At 40.6% G+C, this 21,846-nt stretch overlaps 1 protein-coding gene across 1 annotated transcript; it reads left to right on the top strand.

Moving 5' to 3' along the window:
- The first annotated feature begins 9,097 nt into the window (after positions 1–9,097).
- LOC141249642 (uncharacterized) lies at positions 9,098–10,774 on the top strand. The gene has a single exon (XM_073669722.1). The coding sequence runs from the start codon at positions 9,098–9,100 to the stop codon at positions 10,772–10,774; it is 1,677 nt and encodes a 558-aa protein (XP_073525823.1).
- The last annotated feature ends 11,072 nt before the right edge of the window (positions 10,775–21,846 follow it).

Below are 21,846 nucleotides of genomic sequence, written 5' to 3'. Positions count from 1 at the left end.
GACGGAACACGAGGAAGATGGGCGGAAGTCCTCCCGTTGGTTCTATGGGCAAACCGTACCACCAGCAAAAAGGCAACCGGAGAAACTCCATTTGCATTGGCTTATGGGGTAGAGGCGGTTGTCCCAATAGAGCATCTATTTTCGAAAGACAGAATGTTGCATTTTGACAACACCTCAAATGATGAGAAAATGCAAATGGAGCTCCAGTTATGCGAAGAAACCAGGGCCATGACTTCCATCCGAGACGCGAATTATGAAGCAGGGGTCGCTAAGTATTACAACAAATCAATCAGGGTCAGGGGTTTTGCGAAAGGAGACCTTGTCTTGCGCAAAACTGAAGGAGGCAAACTAGATCCGAGTTGGGAGGGGCCTTACATCATCGACGACAAAGTCACCCCCAGAGCATATCGGCTAAAGGACTGTATCGGTAACCGCATCGTGAATTCTGGAAAGTGATGCGCTTACGAAGGTACTACCCCTGAAGTTGTACTTACCAGGTACACACATTCACATATATATCATATATGAGGTATCATACTTCACAAACGAAAACACTAACAACAAATTCCCAATAGAACCAGAGAATAAGAACTTTGTCTAGGAGGAATAAGATAAGAACACAGTGAGTTACGCAGTGATCGAGATACAACTTGCCCCCATTTTACACTTTCTTAAAGTACAAAAACGGACATAATAAATTCAATTTTCTTTTCCGAGAATAGAAAGCCTTTGTTGCACGAAGCAGTCAAAAAGTCGTATAAGCCTCCAACGCGAAGGAGCAACGCCAAGTAAGCCTCCATGGCCTAGGAGAATTGATCATGTAAGCCGTCATGATAAAATGAAGCAGAGCAAAGCCTCCGCAATAGGAGCAAGCAACACAAAGAACGAAGATGAGGTAAAACGCAACCCCTACCCCTTCTAAATTTTGTAGATATTACGTACTTATTAAGCGTCGTACATGGGAAGAGAATTATCACCATCGTTAATAAAGGCAAAACAACACCCAAAGGCAAGATAAGTTCAGGCAATCAGGTAAAACTTGTGATTGCTAAATAACACTCCTAGTAAACGCGCACTAACACTAAGTTTCCCAGGAAGCTTACAATATAAGTACACGAACGAAAGCAAGAGGCTACCATTTCAATCTAAGCACGAAATTACTCCTGGTGGCGGTACACCAAAAGCAGACCAGGTAAATTGTCTATGTGATAATAGGAGCCTATGAATAAGATTAGTTACAAGATGTTACTTGTTCAGGAACACGCGAAGATAAAGGACCGATGGAAATGAAGATCGTTGGAGCACGAATTTTGCACCTTTATAGTTACCGTATTAGTTTTGAAAGATTGTAAAAACGATATTTTTAAAGTACTTAATGGATGACTCATATTTAGTTCCTTCACAAAGCAACGCAAACAAAACAAGCATCAAAAGCAAAAACATTCTTGCTATTTTGTGTATATCGACACAAAAGAGCAAAGGGGTAGTGTTTATTGCGGTTACACAAACATTCCAAAACAAATAAGAAAATAAACTAAACACGGTTTGAAGGCACATAAGCTGCAAGCTTTGGAGAAGGTGGGCGATCATGGGAGGCTTATCAAAGAAGACAGTGGCTGGATTAGGAAGAAGGTGACTTCCTCAGGAACCAATCCATTGTCATAGTTGAAGGTATGAACATCCCAAGCCTCCAATGAATCATTGATTGGCGGCATATTGAGCATCATTAGAAGTGGTTTTTAGCATCAATCGTAGGAAAAAGAGGCCACAAATGAAGTATATGGCCGTGATCCCGACATCATAGAGCTTCCAAGTTAATACGAGGATTATGCTCACACGGAAGAGGCGCAGAAGGCGGAAATCGAGCGCGGGTCAAGAAGAGAAGTGAAGAAGGGCGGATTAGCCAGTGGCGTGATCGTGCCCAGGAAGACGTGCTTTCTCCTACGTCCCTGCACAGAGATGGGATCGCGCTTAGGCCCCTGCAACAGACGTGATCGCGCTGACAAAGACGTGATCGCGCCTTCCCTTTCCAGCCGCTGTGAGAAGCTTATTAAATGGGCTTAAGTTGGGCTTAAATGCTTAGGATTATGTAATTTTGGGCTAGGGTTTCCACATACATTAAATTAGGTCTTGCTTTCTTATAAATAGAGGAGCTTTGTCTCCTCCCAGAAAATCACAATTTTCCAGAGTTGTTGAAATGAATAAGGAGTAATCTCCTTTGCTTTGTTCTCCGGGCTTAGGCCTGTGGAGGTAAGGGTTTTGTAGTTTTCCTCCTTTAGTTCTAATAATAATATGTTATTGTGTTGTTTTAATCTCTTGAATGTCTAGTAGTTGATTGCAATATGTTTATCTAGATTAGCTACCTAGGTTTGCATGTTTCATTCATACAACCATGGCCTGTCTTATCCGAGTTGGAGAACCTTGCATACTTAGTGGCACAAATCTCTACTTGGACTAGTTGAGCTTGTAGGATAGGGAGATTAATGAGGTTTTGGCGCCAAGGGCAGTGCACCTTCCTATTTATTCGTGAACTTAATGCTTCCTAGGATTTAGTCTTGATAGTTTCATGGCTAGATTGGTAGGATAGACGCTATTAGGATTAGTTGACCTATTTAGCAACCTTAGTACATGGATTAGGACAAACATAGTATATAGTATAGAGATAGAACCCAATTGGTAATATGAATTCGATGATCAAACTCATAACTACGTAGGTTGATGCCTAGGAGAACAAAGTGCTTGCTTTAATTGTTTTCCAAACCAATCAATCATATTCCCCCTTCTTTCTCTTTATTCTCATAAAATTAGTTCTTTTGCAAAGACAAGATAAGATTCTCAGGCTCCCTGTGGAATCGACTCTTACTTACCACTCTACACCTTTGGAGAGTAAGCTAAGGTTTACTTTGACCGGATTGCCTACGACAACGTCCGTCAAATCACCATCATTGATGAAGGTCCCCTTAGGAGGAGGAATCTACAGAGGCGGAACTAGACCATACCCCATATGATCCTCTATGTCTAGCACAAAGTCTGTCACACCTTTCTTCAGCAGTTGTGCATGTGTCATAACATGAAAAAGAGAGAGGCGATAGCTACCATCAAAAGAAGAATGGTTGGCTCCGCAAAACCCTCTAACGGAATCAGCAGCGGCCTATAAGCGGACATCCTTAATCTCCTTCACGTGCTTGGCCTTCAAGTCAGCAACATTCTTAGCATTTTGAGCACGGAGACTCTCCAGCTCTTTAGAAAGCTTAGTAGACTCTTTTCCAGCATGATCCCTACAATTCTTCTCCTCTTGAATCTCTTTTGTAGCTTTTTGCTAGTAGGATGAGGGTCAATATCTGGAGGAGTTTCGCGAGGGACATTGTACACATCCTCGACAATCACGCCAATCTCATTAAATTTCTCAGTACTCATCGCTTTTTCACGCGCCACTCCCAAGGCCGGAAGGGTGTTCAAATGAGAAAAATAGCTTGTCCCTGCACAAAGCAAGCGTTAGAAATAATAATAAAAATGATCGACAAGTTTTAGGACAAGTATCTCAGCGAAAGAACAAACAGAAGGATGGAGGGGACTGAGTCCCCATTCCTCACGAAGCTTTTTGTTAACTTCACGAGTAAAGATCTGCAGGGAGGAAGAAGGGTAGTCTGTGTATCTGTTCATGAAGGCACGTTCTACGACCGCATCCACCAAAGAGTTGGGAAAGTATAGCCTAGTCTGGATAGAGTACACAAAAGTGTCCTCCGGTGGTGGCCAAATCAGGAACCACTACTTCTTCCACATAGTTTCGTTTGTGGCCATCTTCCATGCCAAGTTCACGGTAGTACGGACAGTACACATGCCTTCATTATGTGTAATCTTCCTAGGAGTATAGACAAAGGTAAAGTGCGAGGCGAGGGGTGTATCCCCTATATCTTGCGACCGCATTATGAATACCGTTACCACCCGCCAGAAATTGGATGAAGCTGGGTAGGGTTGAATCGATTCTCTTCCAGAAAATGTTTATCTAAGAAAGAAGTGGGAGATGAAAACCGACGTCCGTCTCTTGCACGCTCATAGCGAACCATCCTTCGTAGTGATGCGCCATCTTGCAACCTTCAGAAGGAAGTGCTAGGACTATGCCCTTGGGGAAGGGGAAAGATCTTGCTATCTTATAAAGTTTTCCCATTGTGAGAAACAAACACTCTCCGGCAAACTCATTTCCCAAGCTTCACGGCCTAATAGCGAAAATACGCTTTGAGTAATTTTGCACGGGAGGGCACATGTCCTTGTACCCGTCAGGAACTTCGATTAAGGGATTAGACAAGTTATATGTGCTTGGCCTTAGGGCTATAAGCACCTCTGAACCATGTGCGAAGAGTGTTCGCAAGGGAGAGGCATCTTTGTCGGTACTTGATGAAGAGGCGCTCGAGCAAAAACTTGTACTCGAAGAGTCCAAAGTACTAGAACCTAAATCAAGCGTAAGTCAGTTCCCAAGGACTTGATAAATATTAAGATTTCTCGCAAACAGATTACTAAAAGCTATTTTAAGAAAAATCTTTGCGAAAAACATTCATCAGTCCTGGAAAAACACTCGTCAAGGCTTGTTCGCGAAAATTGGGAAGACTAGGTCAAAACGGAATAAACTAGAAGGGAAAAGGGGCTTTTCCTCTAAATTTGACACCTCGGGATAAGATCGGGAATTTGAAGCAATTGAAACTACGATTGATTGATAGGACAACTATGAAAGTGGAAATGGCAGGAAAAGGAAGAAGAGAAAAGGACGGCGAAAGAGGCCAGGAGAAAAACGCTCAAGACACCAGTTGATCCTGGCATCTCCACCGTGTTTCCCATCGACCCCTTTTTCTCCCTCGCCGGAGCAAACAAAATACAACAAGAGTTACGAAAAGAGCGATAAAAATATGACTTTACGCTGAGGAAGGACTAACCTGACATTGTCGTCGGAGAAACCAGAGGTGGCATTGGGGCTGGACGGAGAACCCTTTATGCCAAGCGCGAGGCGGTGCAGAGGAGGAAAGAGGATCACCGCAAAAGCAAAGAGGTCGCCGGAGAAGGAAGGTAACGAGAAGGAGACAGGGAGTTTCCCCGGGAAGAAAGAGAAAGGTTAGGAGGAAAGTGAAAGGTTGGGCGCCTCATCGCCATTTATATAGGGGGACTATGTTGTCAGAGCCTACCACTCAAAAGAGGACAAGTGGCACCGGGGGGGGGGGTGAAATCCTAGAAAGTATACGAGCTTACCTACACAAAATATCCACAAAATGGATAAGTTTTGCTCTTATACGCCCGAAAGCTTAGAGGGGTGGATGTTGGACTCAAGATAGAAGCTTTTAATAAAAGGAAGGAGGCCCAACCCAATACGAAGAAAGGACGAATGCCAAAAGCTTTTAATGCCTATAAATAGGAGGTTTGTAAAGAGAAACCGGTTGGTCACTGTTCGCCCTTGCCATATATAGTAAATTGAGAGCTCCTTTCACGAAGCATTTTCCCTCATTTTGCCTCACGCAATTAATTGATATTTTATTTCGTATACTTTTCATCTTCATGAATGAGTACTGACTTGAGCGTCAGAGAGTGGAATCCAGAGGCCTCCCTCCTCTAGGTTTGACGCGTAGGTACACGAAGTTTGTTCGATGCGAAGACACTCATCCATCCTTAACGAAGAGAGTTCCCAACCTACCAATTCAAGCTTCATCAAACCTTTCATATAAAGTATTGACTACACGAAATTCCCGGGCTCCAACAATTGCTCTGCAGTGTGTGGTATTTTGTAGTTGTGATTCTGAATTTATACATGAACATTGGTAATTGGTCAACTCTTAGGCGAAGGATCAAACAGAAGATACCAAAATATCATTCACTAAATGAAAAGTATGTAATTATGTTGCTACAATTCAAAGACAAAAAAGCCAGTCGTTATGAAGGTGGAGGAAGACGAAAAGAGATGGAGGCTTCGTAGTGTAGAATATTAGAGAGCAATTAGAGTTGTTATATTATTATGCGGTTAGAATATGAAAAAGGAAATCAAATTAAGGAAGAATAGATTGAATATTCTCTCTGTCACTTAATTTTCTTCTTGTTTGACCAAAATCACGGATTTAAAAAAAAATGAAGAGTAATAAATGTGGAGGAAAGAAATAGAGAGAAAGAGTAACTAATAATTGGATATTGAATGGATATAAAGTAGTAGTGGGAGAGTAGAATTTGTATTGGATAAAGTGAAAATGTATTGGAAATTGAAATTGAAAAGTAGTTTCTATAAATGAAATGTGGGAAGATAATTAAGAGACGGATGAAGTACTATTTATGTATTGTCTTTAATTGAAGGGAGTTGAATTGATTCAAAGATAAGATTTTTTTATTTCTTTTAAAAGTCAGATTCAAGGATAAGATAATGAGAAAGATAGTCATATTTGATTTATTTTGGAGAAATTTAATATTTTAAAAAACTTCAAGTTTATAAATTTTACTTCTCTTTCCTATAATATAGTGCATGCTTTTCTTATTGAGCATTTCAAAAAGTTCTTTCTGTTTTACCATTTAATTATTTTTTATTTTACTAATTCCCAATACAATTTCACTCATTCCCATACACTTTATCTTCTCTCAACACTCATATCTCTCTCCTTTGTCATTCTTCTCTTTACTCAATACGCTTTACCTCTACTCAAGACACACTTTTATTATCTTCTCTTTCATTCTTTTCCCCATCACTTCTTCAATCATTAAACTTTTTACCACATAAAATCCCGAATAATTTATCAAATAAGCACTATAATATAGGACGAATGCAGTATTATTATTACTAAAAAACTGGCTAAAATCAAGGATTACATACCCCTTCGTCCATATTAATTCTCTTTATTTTGTTTTACACGCATATCATTGTGTTGAGGCGGGTCCCACGGCCTTGTTTTAATCCTGATGAGCTTTGTTCTTATAAACGAGAAAGAGGCCCATAAGTAGAGGCACAAGAGACTCTCCCATATAAATACTACGATCCCGAGTACGGAAAAAGGGATCACATGTCTTCCTTACCAAAACTCTGCCAAAAGACAGAGTTAAAGTACTCCTTTGTCTTATTCACCCTCAAGCATTAACCACTATTTATCCCCTCTTTTGCGTTGTAACTAACTTGAGCGTCGGAGAGCCAAATCCAGAGGAAGCCCCCCCCTCCCCTGGATTTGGTTGTGCAGGTACAATCTCGAAAACGAAACGGAATGATCAACGAGCATCCGGGACTCTTGGCGTGTTCAACCGCATTTACCCTCAGCTCAGGACGACAAGAGTGAACCTCAGCCTCTCGACGGGACGTGTTGGTTCGACGAGAACTCAGGCTTCAACACATTGCACATTTTGTATTATAAATTTTTGAAATTATTAAAGTACTCGTTGAGATGAGTCAGACAATACGATAATCAACTATATTTCTTCGTATTCAATTGATGAGAATTGAAGAATTAACTTAGTTTAAATAGTAAACAATATCTCTAGATACAAATTCTCGTCATTACACAAAATTTCATAAAATTACATAGAATTTTATTTTTTTAAATAATCTTAGTAAAATGTCAGTAAAGATGAAAAAAACAATATATAAAAAAAATAGCTTTAATATAAAATAAAAGTTAATAAAAATTCAAATGTAAAGAAAATAAAGGAACTGAAGCAATATTCCGTACTCCGTAGGGCGTAGGCACTAGAGGAAGTTAGAATTAGGTCTAGCGGGTGACTGTTGGTTAGTTCGTGCCATTTGTAACGACACAAGAGTCAAGACGTCTTCTGACGGACGATCAACCCTTTTGCACGGACTTTTGAACCCACACAGGTCCCACCGTCAACTTCTGGACGTGATATTCATATGAGATCGAGTCTTTCTCGATCCCGCAATCACGTCCGTCCACGTCGCTATCTCGTCCTTCTTAATCAGACGGCGCACCGTCACCGGTTCTTAATTCTAGACCCTTCCTATCTCATTTATCAAGCTTACTTAACCACGGTTACTTTAAACGGATAGACCGTGGTTAGTTTCGTCGTAGAACGTTTCTCAGGTGATGAAGACCAGATCTTTTGTTATTTTAACACTGACAGGCACGAAAAGTTCAAGCGGAAGAGTGGTGCGGGGAAGGTGATAGAGGGCTTTTCATTTCAACTTCTCTCAAAGCTTTTCTTCTTCTCAATCCTTACTTCCTCCACTGCTTCTCGTCGCTCAATCGGCACACTGGAGTCCATCTGCTCGCCCGTCGTTTGATCCCCTTTCCACTCTGTTCTTCGCCATTTCCTCCCTTCTGGTGAGTTATTGACGTTTCTATGACCTTTTCTCATTCAGTTTCTTATCGTTTTTATGTTTTTAATCCGATCTGCTTTTCTATCCAAGTGCGGTGATTTGGTACCTGAAATCTGGATTTTTCTTCTTAAATTCTTCGATCAGTTCTTGTTGTTGTTTACTTTTTTCATGGAGATACTTTGAACCTCTGAATCAATGGATTGTTTTTTTTGTTGAATCAGCGATGTCTGTTTACATCGTGTATGTCCTTTTGTATTGAATTACCTCCTATAATTGTTTATGCCTACAAAAGGATGCTCTTGAACGACTACGCGTCTTTCTGGATCGTTGTAAATACTATACATAAATGCATATCACTGTAATCTTGAATATATCTTATAACGTGGACATTTCAATTGATGGAGTGTACTGTTTGACAACCTTTTGACCTCTTTTCATTGCATCAAAGTTCTGATAGAGGGATATGGCTGTTTTTCTCATCTTCTAATCTCTTAGACTGGAAATAGTTGAAATACTAAGAAATTTGTATCCGTTCTTCTCTCAATTTGCTTGACCATTGAATCGGACTATTGCTGTTGCTTTATTCAAATTGGAACTGATTCCTTGTTACTTTCACAGGTCAGTTAATAATATTTCCTCATACAGATGGCTTTTTCGATGTAGTCCTGGTGTGCGCACACCTCTGCAACTGGTTGTTTCCGTTTTCCTCCAGACTTTTTCAGTTGCAAGGGTGATTTGGTTAGACTGTCTGCTGATTAATGTTATAGCCTGAAATATGTAGCAACATAGCTTTACACCTAAGGAGGTTTCGTTATGTCTCCCCAGCTTGATAGCCCCATTCAGACACAAATGGCTCTCAGCGCTATAAAAAACACACTCATGGTGGATCGCCATGGGAGCCAAAGAAGGCGTGTCTTTGTTCAAACAGAAACCGGCTGCTTACTAGGCATAGAGCTTGACCGCCGTGACAATGCCCACACCGTAAAACGCAAGATGCAGCTTGTTCTCAACGTCCCAACAAGAGAAAGCTCATTATCATTCGGGGACATGATTCTCAACGACGACCTCAGCGCTATTCAAACTGACTCATCACTTCTCCTCACCAGAAACCAGATCCATAGAAGCTCATCTACACCGTGCCTCTCTCCGTCCACGAGAGAGATCCAACAGGACATGGGCTGTCCTATAGAAATTCTCTCCCACTCCAAACTCTTCGATAGCACTAGACAAATCGTAAAGGATATCATCAAGGCTATCAACCATGGAGTCGACCCAGTACCTGTAAAGAACGGCCTTGGCGGCGCTTACTACTTCAAGAACATCAATGGAGAGAATCTCGCAGTCATCAAACCTACAGATGAAGAGCCGTTTGCACCGAATAACCCCAAGGGCTTTGTCGGTATGTCACTTGGACAGCCTGGGCTTAAACATTCCGTTCGCGTCGGCGAAACTGGTATCAGAGAAGTCGCTGCGTATCTTCTCGATAATGGTAACTTCGCGAACGTACCTGCAACTGCTTTAGTAAAAGTGACGCACTCCATCTTCAACGTCAACAGACCCGGCAAGAAGAAACAGGTCAGCAAAATCGCGTCATTGCAACAATTCATCCCACACGATTTCGATGCGAGTGACCACGGAACATCAAACTTCCCCATCTCCGCTGTGCATCGAATCGGTATACTGGACATTAGGATTTTCAACACCGACAGACATGGCGGTAACCTTCTAGTTAGAAAGCCCAAAGATATGTTTGGGTTAGTCGACCTCATACCCATCGACCATGGCCTTTGCCTTCCAGAGAGTCTGGAGGATCCGTATTTCGAGTGGATCCACTGGCCTCAAGCTTCGATTCCGTTTTCAGAGGACGAGATTGAATATGTTAAAAACCTAGATCCGATTCAGGACTGTAAGATGCTGCGAAAGGAGCTTCCGATGATTCGCGAGGCTTGTCTTAGGGTTTTGGTTCTGTGCAGTGTTTTTCTGAAGGAAGCTGTTTTTAATGGTCTCTGTCTCGCTGAGATCGGGGAGATGATGACTAGGGAGTTTCGGAATGGGGAAGAAGGGCCAAGCGAGCTTGAGGTTGTGTGTTTGGAAGCGAGGAGGGCTATTGCGGCGGAGACGCTGTCTCCGAGATCTGAAAACGGAGGCGATGAGTTTCTGTTCGAGATAGAGTACGAGGAGGTAGGTTGGGAGTTTAGTATAGGTAAAACCAGGCTGTCTAGTGTTGAAGAAGATGATGGAGAGGACATTAACGGGAGTAAATTCTCATCTGGTAAGTCATTTGATAGCGCGAGGTGGGACGTATCAAACGGGCATAGGAGTGCAGATGAGCAAATCCCGTCTAGTCCGTGTTTTGTGAAGGTGGGAGATATGGATGAGGAAGAATGGGATGCGTTTTTGGTCAAGTTTAAGGAGCTTCTTCCTCCTGCGTTTGCGAAGCTTGGTGGGCAGAAGCTCAAACGGAGGCTTGGGAGTTCGTGCAAGTTTTAGAGGCTGAAAACACCCACTGCTATCAATATATGTATGAGTGGATTGAGTATTGTGAATATTTTGTTGTTGGTTAGTTGTTTGATAAATAAGGTGTAGAAATGAAGCACAATGAGAGAGTTTTGTAGATATATACTGAGTTGATGTCCACTTTGTTCTGTAATGCTACCTGATGGAGAGGCAGCTTGCGGTTATGGAAAGTCTTAAAGCTTGAAGCTTTGTTTGTTGTGTTCCTTGTTCTAAAGGCATGTATCAAGAATAATAATTTTAACTTATCTATAATTTCATTCATTCGTAATAAAAAAAGTTCTTTGTGCGTCGTTAAAAGAACATGCCTTTTTGGAGAGAGATCATTTCACCAATCGAGTCACAGGTATCTAACATATTCATACCTAATGATGTCCACAAAGGGGTAATGAAAGGTATAACTTGTACAAATCTTTCTGTTTTCCATTCAATCTGATCTAATTCGCTCATAGAACTATTTACTCGATCACATGCATTTTTGGATCATCTTTAACAGAGGAAGAAATAGTCAATTTGAAGAAAAAAACTTATTGTCAACCTCTTTCAAATATGAATCTATCTGATTCAGAAAGGAAAAACGTGTATCAGTATTGTGAAGAAGTTGTTTTTCATTCACTTGAAGATTCTGTTACAACTGAATAGGCTATATATAGCAAGCCTAAAACATAACAGAATTACAATTGTATGGATGTCAGCCAACTGGAGAGAAGACCGCACATGTGAAGGCTGAAGAAATCCATCAACAAACTTGTCAGGGACGAAGTGACAATCAAGCTTCAAGTGCTTAGTGCGCTCATGAAAAACAGGGTTGGCAGTAATATGAAGTGCGACCTTGTTATCACAAAACAAAGGAATAAGGAGAGAGAGACAGGAGACAACAAATTGGTCATAAGGTTGTCAAGCCAAACCAATTCACTGGCCGTCATGGACATAGCACGGTACTCCGCCTCGGCAGAGGATTTAGACACCGTCTTCTGCTTCTTGGTCTTCCATGAAACCAAAGAAGAATCCAAAAGCACACAGTAGCTAGTAAGAGACTGTCCAGAGAACATACATGTCCCCCAATCAGCGTCACAAAAAGCAGTGAAGTTCAAACTAGACTCCACCTGATAAAACAAGCCCAAATCCAGAGTACCCCTCAATTATTTGACCACATGAAGAGCAGCTTGCATATGTGGGAGTCGAGGAGACCGAAGAAATTGGCTTAAGTGTTGAACAATGTAGGAAATGTCGGGACGAGACATGTTGAGGTAAAGTAATCGACCAACCAAGCGGCGATAAACTTCTGGTTCGTCCAAAACATCACTTTCATCAATGGACAGTTTCAAGCCTTTGGGCAATGGGAATAAAACAGGCTTTGTTTGAAGCATGTTGGTATTGTCAAGTATATCAAGAATATACTTACGCTGATTAAGTAACACTCCACGATCAGAGCGGGAAATCTCAAGACCAAGGAAATAACGAATAAGGCCCAAGTCTTTGATCGTAAAAGCTGAGTGCAAGGAATCCTTAACCGAGACTATCATAGACGAGTCAGCACCAGTTAGAATCAGGTCATCGACATAAACTAGAGCTGCAACAAGGAAACCAGGAGTAGTCATGGTGAATAGAGAGTGATCAAACGATGACTAAGAAAAATCGAAAGAGGAAAATTGTTTGATCAGCTCAAGATTCCACTAGCGAGAAGCCTGCTTCCTGCCATAAAGAGAGAGAGTAAGGCGGCAGACCTGATTGGAACCAACAACAGTGTAACCCTGAGGAGGAAGCATATAAACTTACTTAGCAAGATGGCCATGGAGGAACGCATTATTCACGTCCAGCTGGTGGATCGGCCAACAGCGAGCAGTGGCGAGAGCAAGGAATAGCCGGACAGTATTAAACTTGGTTATAGGGGAAAAGGTGTCCTTGTAATCCTTGCCATATACTTGATTGAAAACTTTCGCTACCAGACGAGCCTTCAAACGCTCAATCGAACCATCAAGATAAAATTTAAGTTTGTAAACCCATTTACTGCCAATCGCTTGTGTACCAGGAGGAAGCGAAGTCAACTGCCATGTATGATTCTCCTCAAGAGCAGTAAGCTCCTTCTGCATCGCGTCGACCCATAGAGGGTCGTTCTTATCCTTAGCATAAGAAGAAGGCTCCCAGATGGATAAAACAGAGGACACCGAAGCTACAAATTCAGGGGGATAATGGATAAGATCCCCAAGATCAGTAGCGAAAAAAGAGGAGGAAGTAGAGGAATGGAGAGTAGGACATTCATAGTCCCAAAGCTTAGTAGGAATAGTGGTCTGTCGAAGAGATCGACGAGTTCGAACAACGGGTAGTGGTGTAGGATGTAAAGTAGGAGTAGGTGCGGAAGTAGGTGAGTCAGGAGAAGAATGTGGGTCAAGAGAAATGGGAGCGGCAGGTAAAGGTGATGTAGAGGGTTGTGTTTAAGGAGTAGATGGTTGTGTTTGGGAAGTAAAGGGTTGTGTTTAGGAAGATATAAAAGGGTCGAAGTAAAATCAATGGAGGGTAATGTGCTAAAGGAGAAATCAGGAACAAGAGTAGCCACTTTATAAGGGAACACATGCTCATTGAAAGAAACCTCACGAGTAACAAAGGTAAAACGAGTGTCCAAATCAAAGACCTTGTATGCCTTTTGGCCCAAAGGATATCCCAAGAAGATGCACTCCTTAGCTTTGGGTGCAGATTTATCATGTGGACCTCGAAGAGCCAAAGCAAAACATTGGCACCCAATAACCCTCAAGAAATCATAATCCGGAAGAGAGCCATGAAGTATCTCATAAGGGGACTTCCAGTTGAGCACTGATGATGGCATAAGATTGATTACATGAGTGGTAGCAAGAACACAATCTCCCCCCAAAAAATAGGAAGATTAGCCTAGAAACGCAAAGCTTTTGCAGTCTCAATCAGATGGTGATGCTTTCTCTCAACCCTGCCGTTTTGCTTAGGAGTGTATGGAGCAGAGTGCTCATGAAAAATCCCTTTGGAAGCAAGAAACTCAGCAAGGGAACGATTCACAAACTCAAGACCATTATCACTACGCAAGGTCTTGACTGAACAATCATAATGGCGCTCAAAATACAAAATGAAATTACTGAGAACTGAGAAGACCTGTGACTTGTTGTGTAAGAGATGAGTCCAAGTGGCCCTACTATAGTCATCTACAACAGTTAGAAAATAGGAGGCACCAGACAAGGAAGGCAGGCAATAAGGATCCCAAAGATCCACGTGTAATAAATCAAACTTGCATGCTGCAACAGAGTCACTCCTGGGAAAAGGAATACGATGTTGTTTCGCCAAAACACAAATGTCACAAGTAAAACAATCAGATATAGGAAATTTATCTTTATAAATGTGACTAAGTTTTGAACAAGAGGCATGCCCCAGTATAGCATGTACAAGCTTAGGAAAATCAACCAAAGAACTCGAATTACACTTCCAACATCAGTCAGATGTTTAGAATCAACTGGAGCTAAAGCTATATTTTTATAAAGTTTGCCTTCTCTCTGTCCAGTGAGTATAACCTTGCCATTCTCAGGGTCCTGAAAACAACAAGAGACCTTATCAAACTGTGCACGTAACCCTGTGTCATCTATAAACTTCCTAACAGAGAATACGTTCTGTCTGAACTCATAAACCAGTAAGACATCTCGGAGCACAAATCCCCCATAGAGCGGGATGTTTCCAACCTCAGTCACTAGTCTACTCGAACCATCAGGTAAAAAACACATATAGAATGAACTAGAGTGCGAGTAGATGTGAGAAGATGTGAATCACAAGTCATGTGATCCGAAGCACCAGTATCTATGATCCAATCAACAGATGTAGAATGATGACATGAATAAAAGGCAACAAATGTAGGAATACCTGAACAATCAACAAAAGAAGCTCTAGCTACACCTTTGTTCTGCAAAAAACGCATCATTTCACTGCACATAGCTGCCATGCAATCTGATTCACAGTTTGTAGACTAAGTATCAAAAGGACTATCACAAGCGACACTCATGTTAACAGCAGATTGAACACCATTCTTGACTGACTTCTTGCCTTTGAACCACTCCGGATATCCTACAATTTTAAAACATTGATCCACCAAATGACCTGTCATATTGCAGAATGTGCAGAGTTTTCGTGCCTTCTCCTCAGCCTTAATCCTTTTGAACTTAGCTTTATCATCTGTAGTAGCGGAGAAAGAAGGATTCGAAGCGGCTAAAGCACTAGAATCACGAGTAAGGTCAATAGTTCCAGAAACGTGTTTCTGTCGTTCAACCCGCTGAATTAGATAATACGCGTTGTTCAAAGAAGGCCAGGGATCCATAGACAAAATGTGATTCATCACACTTTCAAAACCAGGATTCAATCCAAGTAAGAATTGCATCATGCGAGATCGATCCTCCTTATCGATCACTTCCTTTCACAGATTACAGACACAGGTAGCACAATCACATTCAGTAATGCCTTCTAGGCCTTCAATTTCATCCCAAAACTTATGTAACTTGCTAAAATATTCAGCCACAGAGAGATTACCTTGAACAAAGCTGGATAAACTGCGCTGAAGCTGAAATAGCAAAGGTTCGTTGGATTGGCCAAACCTGTCCCTCAGATCAGACCAGATCTGGCTAGCAGATTTCACATAGACAAAGCTATCAGTGAAATTGGACGTCATGGAGTTAAGAAGCCAGCATCGAACCATGAAATCACATTTGATCCATCTCTGATGATCGATCGTTCCTTTGGCTGGCATTGGAAACGATCCATCGATAAATCCGAGCTTCTCTTTTGCTCCAAGTGCTATGTAAACACCAGCACTCCAACTGAGATAATTCGATCCATTAAATTGATGTGAACCTAGCTTAGCACCAGGTACATCGACAGTCGACAGGAAAAGCGGATCTGCCAAGGATTGATCCTTGTCATTGTGACTCCCTTGTGTTTGCGACAAAGGTTCGTCAGTTTCCACCATTGCTGCGAGTATATCAATTGAGGAAGAACAAAGGAAAGAAGAAAATGACGAAGGATAGAGGAAATTTGGGTGTTTCGGTGATCAGGAGCACCTCGAGCTCTGATACCATGTGAAGAAGTTGTTTTTCATTCACTTGAAGATTTTGTTACAACTGAATATGATATATATAGCAAGCCTAGAACATAACAGAACTACAATTATATGGACCAATATAGCCCTACAATAAACTCCTAATAACAGTATATATTCACAAGTATCTTAATTTCCATTAAAACCTGGGTTTGATTCACACTCCAAAACGAGAGGTGTTTGAACTTTTTTTCTGCTCACCTATGCGGTTTTAATCTTCTGATCTTACATTCTGGGTATAAGTTTTTAGCTTGGAGTGGGGGACAAAATATAATTACGTTAGGAACAGTCTTTATTTGTATTGTAATGTAGAAGCAAAGTTGCTATTTTTATAGCTGGAACGGAGAGCGATTTGATAACATATGCTTATGTGGATGAAAAAGACATAGAAGTCACATACTTAAGAATGATGATGAAGGGATAATATATGCTTAGCTGGAATTGGTGTCCTACTTCAATTATTTAAGCAAGATGACGAGACTCTTGAGGTTGAGCTCCTTCAATTATTCAAACAACAATGAAATTTTATGTCTGCTCTATAAAAGACTTCAATATTAGTTAATAACATCAAGTGGTCAGGAAGAATTAAAATCTAGAAATCATATTTTTTTGCTCCATTTATGAAGTTATATTGGAAGGGTCCGAATCTGGGGATAATAAATCACTAAATAATAGAAAAAATGAATCTGAACTGTTGGTTTGTGCTCGATCTAACGGCCGGGGACGCGCACATGTCCACGCTGGCAATCCTGATTACAGTCCACGCTCTATATGTTCAAAATATGTTCATCAGTTGTGATCTATATGTTCACTATTATTGAGATGAATGTTCATCAAACATTTTAGGGTTAATGTTCATCAGTGTTGAGCTATATGTTCATCAATTTAATACTAAATGTTCACCAATGTACTGAAAGACGTTCACCAACAAAGTCAGGAGGAAGAAAAAAAGCGGAACTGAAAAGGAAAAAAAATGCTTCACCCACGCACGCAGTACCAGCCGTTAGATTGTGGGCAGCTGACAATAGATCAACGGCTGAAATTCATTCATTTTTATCACTTTATAAATGTATTATTACCAGATACTTTTCCATATTGGAAACCACGTGTATAAAAAATAACTTGATCCGGGTCATTCATACTTAAGCATTTTGCTGACGAGGCAAATTCGGCCTTCTGCAAATTTTTTTTCTTCTTGTTGACCTGCCTTCTGCATCTTCTGAATGAATACATGACGTCCAAATACTGAATTGATTTTCCACGCTAACAAATATAGTTCTTCTATTTCCTCCGTCCCTAAATAAAGATCTCATTTCAATTTTGCACATTCGTCAAGACGTGTTTTGTTTTATTAATATCTCTAATAATACAACTCAAAAAATTATAAAATTTTAATATTGTTAAAGTGTTTATTGAGACGAATAAAACTAGACCACACATGACTATGTTATTTCTTATACACTGAGAATAATCGAGACAAGAACCATAAACCACAAATAATATCGCGCTTTAAAATGGGATATTTATAAAGAGACGGAAGGAGTAGATAAGTTCATTAGGTCATGATAACAAATCATTATGTTATATAATATCACCGCCATCCCATCATTATTTTTCATTAAGTTTAATTCGTTAAGACGAATTTTCTTTTGTAAATTTCTCTAAATAACGTTAATAAAAATTATAAAATTTAGATATTGTTAAAATACTTATCGAAACGAATAAAATAAAATCACACATGACTATATTTTTCATATAGATTGAGAGAAATTGGAAAGAGTTTTCATAAATATGAATAATGTAGGAAGTTGAAAGAGGAAAAATCAATAAGGATAAAAGGGCATTACGGAACGTGATGGAAGAATTAAGAGGCAATCTATCTATATATTTAGTAACTTAAATCTACCTATATATATACTATTAACATAATATGAAAACAGTTTATGTGTCAATTTTTTATATTAATTTAGATAAATGTCGTCATCTCATTAATTCTAAACAGTTTTTTACACATGTCAAATGTCAGAGCATTCTTATTTTTGGACTATAGTCACAAGACATCCAATTTGACATACATGTGGTAGAAATTAATTTGAACTGGAAATAAAATTTTCTATTTTATATACAATGAAAATCTAACGTAATTAAAACTGCAACATTATCTTTTTGTGTTTAATTATAAAGATATCTTATAAAAGAATAATAGAAAATGATGAAAATAAAGAATACACAAAATCATAACACAATAGTTATTTATTATCTATGAAAACGATATTTCCGTCTATTATGACTCAATATGATATTTTATTTAAAAATATTTATTTATATATATTTACAAATTATAATATATCTATAAAATATATTTTTTAAATATAAAAATATTGGTTAAATTACGCGAATTAAACTAGTTATAACTAAACAATCATGCGGGACTCTTTAGTTGATTTTGTCCATCACTACTAGAATATTGTTGATTAGCGACGAATTTATCCGTAGCTAATCAACAACAATCTGTCACTAATTCCGTTTAGCAATGGATTCGCGACGGATTAGGCCCGTCGTATCCAAATTGGTAGCTAAACGTAAGTAGCGACGAATCAAACAATCCATCGCGAATTTCGACTCCTGGAGGCAAAACGTGACAACCGACTTTGCGACGGAAATCCGTCGCAAAATTCTCGACTCCTGGAGACAGATCGTGGCGAGCGATTTACCGATGGATTTCCGTCGCTAAATGTGTCTCCCGGGAGTCACTCTGGGGCGACCCCTTTAGCAATGAAAATTCGTCGCTAAATGTGTCTCTGGCCACTCAATTGCGACGGATATCCGTTGCAAATCCGTCCCAATTTCCACCACAATAGCTTCGTCACATCATCGATTTTTGGTAACAAATACGTCGCGTCGTCGTTAACATTAATAAAAGGGAGTTTTGCATTTTCAATAAAAAAATTATCGGAACACAATATTATAACAAACACTAATAAAATCAAAATTGTTATTATAAAATCATAACAAACATAGTTCGTACAAACAAAAACAAAGATACAAATCATAACAAACACTATGACTCGCGGTCGTTGTTGTCGTCTCTCAGTGGTGGGCGATGTTCTGGAGGAAGTGTCGGCATCATCTTGGCCACCTCAGCTCGGATGAAATCGGCCATTTGCGCCTGCATATCTGCATGCATTTGTTCCTGCATTTGAGCATACAATTGCGCTTGCCATTGCGTTTGCATTTGATGCATTTGCGCTTTCATCCTCTCTTGCATATGCGCTTCCAATTCTTGCATACGACGCTGAACATCCTCTTCGTTAATCTGAGAGGACGAACTGGACCGAGATGACTTGGCTCAATGCGCCCAGTTGCGAGATGTGTCGATATATGCACCGGCCACTGAACCGAGTCCGTACACCCGGTGCTTCTTGTTGACGCCCTCGATGTCCAGAGATAGTTGCATCTCGTCCACGTCAGCCATGCTCGTGTCTTCACCCTCTCCGGTCGGTGGTTGTGATGAAGCAACAAGCTTCTGGGCGATCGCTTCCTACAATAGCGGAGAAAAACATATTAGTTAGGTACAAAAAACGCGTCATAACATATTATCAATTTACAAATTACCGTCATCTTCTTCACCCTCGAGTCTACCCGGACACTCTTATCTTTGTCCTTCCTCGACGTGTGTGTATGAGTGTACAGTTTGGTTGCACTCAGAGTGCAACCGAGGTCTTTGGGCTAAAAACACAATACAAATTATTAGTTTGACAGAAAATTAATAAATTTCATTCTATGAAAAAATAAAGTTAAGAATCAAACCATGACGTTGTAACACCCCGTGTTTGTAATCCATATATGGATTAGATTTGCTACTCATGTCAACAAGAGCTCTTCCCTTTTCATGGTTCAAGTGAGGACAAGAACTGAAAAGTTAAGCGTGCTGGGGCGGGAGCAACCCTGGGATGGGTGACCTCCTGGGAAGTTTCCGCGTTGACATGAGGATAGCCTTTCTAAGGTTGCGGGCCTTACAAATGGTATCAGAGCCGACTCTGTGGTTCGAGTGCGATTTGCCCTTTGGGGGCGGCTCGACTAGGAGGGTGGTCCTTGGGCTTGACGTGGTCGTCAAGGGTTTAAGTGGGGGTGATTGTAACACCCCGTGTTTGTAATCCATATATGGATTAGATTTGCTACTAATGTCAACAAGAGCTCTTCCCTTTTCATGGTTCAAGTGAGGATAAGAACTGAAAAGTTAAGTGTGTTGGGGCGGGAGCAATCCTGGGAGGGGTGACCTCCTGGGAAGTTTCTGCGTTGACATGAGGATAGCCTTTCTAACGCTGCGGGCCTTGCAGACGTCGAAATGTATCATAAAGGAACGGGAGCCTTCCATGTGGCGCACTAATCCAGTGCCTTCACCAGCAGGCTCGCTCATTCGATTGGAATGAGCAATGCATGACTTCTTCTTCTAGTCCTCCGAATCCCAGAAGGCCTTCCAGGTGGCCCAAACCTCTTCACTCACAGAGTGATGTCGTACGCCAGACGTCTTCATCTTGTAAATGACATCCTTGTACATGTGAAACGGAAATATCTAAAAAATTACAGAATAGAGCTAATAACTCATTACAAACGTAGAGATTTGCATCGTACCTGGTATCTGCATGTCTCAAGAATACATGCTTGATGTATGCCTCGTTGTACTCGGACTCGTCCCAGAAAAATTCTTTCTGCAAAACGTAAAACACATGTTTCAATTTTCATTTGTACATTGGTGTAATCGTAAAGCTAAAAATGGATAAATAATTACCTTGAACTCCTCCCAGTAGAAATCGGTCTCCTCAGACGTCAGAAACCGCCATGCGCCACCGTTCAGAAAAAAAACATTTCTGGAAGATCTCCCGCATAGAACGAGAGACTCGTCTGGAGTCGAAGAGCATAGACCCGCTGTGGTCTGGATATATGAATACTCTTCCATGGGCATCCAACGGTGCCCATGGAGCAGTAGATACTCCCTGGTCGCCCTGAGTCGGACTATCCTGGACCGGCTCAACCTCGGGAACAACACCCAAGGACGTGCTATTCCGTCCTTGGGCTCGGCCTCGAACCCTTCCGCGCCCATGACCGACTCGAGTGGGATCACCACTACCTCCTTGTCCTCTCATATATTCAACCATATATATTAAAATGGAAAGATCCAACTATAATTAATAACTTAATAAGTCGAAAGTGAACTACATCTAATTAATTACAAAACACCAAAATAAAACACATCCAATATGAATGTTTCACATATAATGAACAATTTATATATAACACATCTACTTCAGTCAAGTTCGTCTTCCTCTTCCTCTTCCTCTTCCTCCTCCTCCTCCTCTTCCTCTTTGTTTGATGATGAAAAGTCAACTTCTGGTTCTTCGACAAGAGGAATGTACAACACTTCTTCGTCAACTTCTTCATTCTGATCAGCCAAGTTTGTGGGATCTTCATCTGTTTCGACAATAAGGGGATTTTCTTCTATGTCGTCTTGGAAGGCCAGGACGATTGTCTCGGGCATGTCAAGTTCTGACCTTGCCTTAATCTTGCATATTGCCCACCAATTTACTTTATCCCGTCTTTTACTTGGATATGGCAAATACTGAACTTGGTCGGCCTGTTATGCCAAGATGAATGGTTCATATTATTGTATCTCCGTCTATGATTAACATCCACCATGTTGCATCGAGTGTTAGTGTGTGTGCCACTATCCCTAGGGTCAAACCAGTCACATTTAAATATGACGGTCTTCTTCATTGCTAGAGATGGATACTCTAACTCAATTATGTTAGTCAACACCCCATATATGTCATTTTCACCCTCGACATATTGTTTTCCCCTTATTCAAACACTGCTATTCATTGTAAGCTTCTCCTGCTCATATTATTGAGTTTGGAACTTGAAGCCGTTCACATAGTACCCTTTATAT

Source organism: Phyllobates terribilis, unplaced genomic scaffold, assembly GCF_046119375.1.
Source record: "Phyllobates terribilis strain yellow unplaced genomic scaffold, ASM4611937v1 Scaffold_4895__1_contigs__length_56198, whole genome shotgun sequence".
NCBI lineage: Eukaryota > Metazoa > Chordata > Amphibia > Anura > Dendrobatidae > Phyllobates > Phyllobates terribilis.
This window is presented reverse-complemented; position numbering and strand designations above follow the sequence as displayed.

Coding starts and splice junctions, on each gene's coding strand:
- LOC141249642 (XM_073669722.1), top strand. CDS start 9,098: ATGTCTCCCCAGCTTGATAGCCCCATTCAGACACAAATGGCTCTCAGC.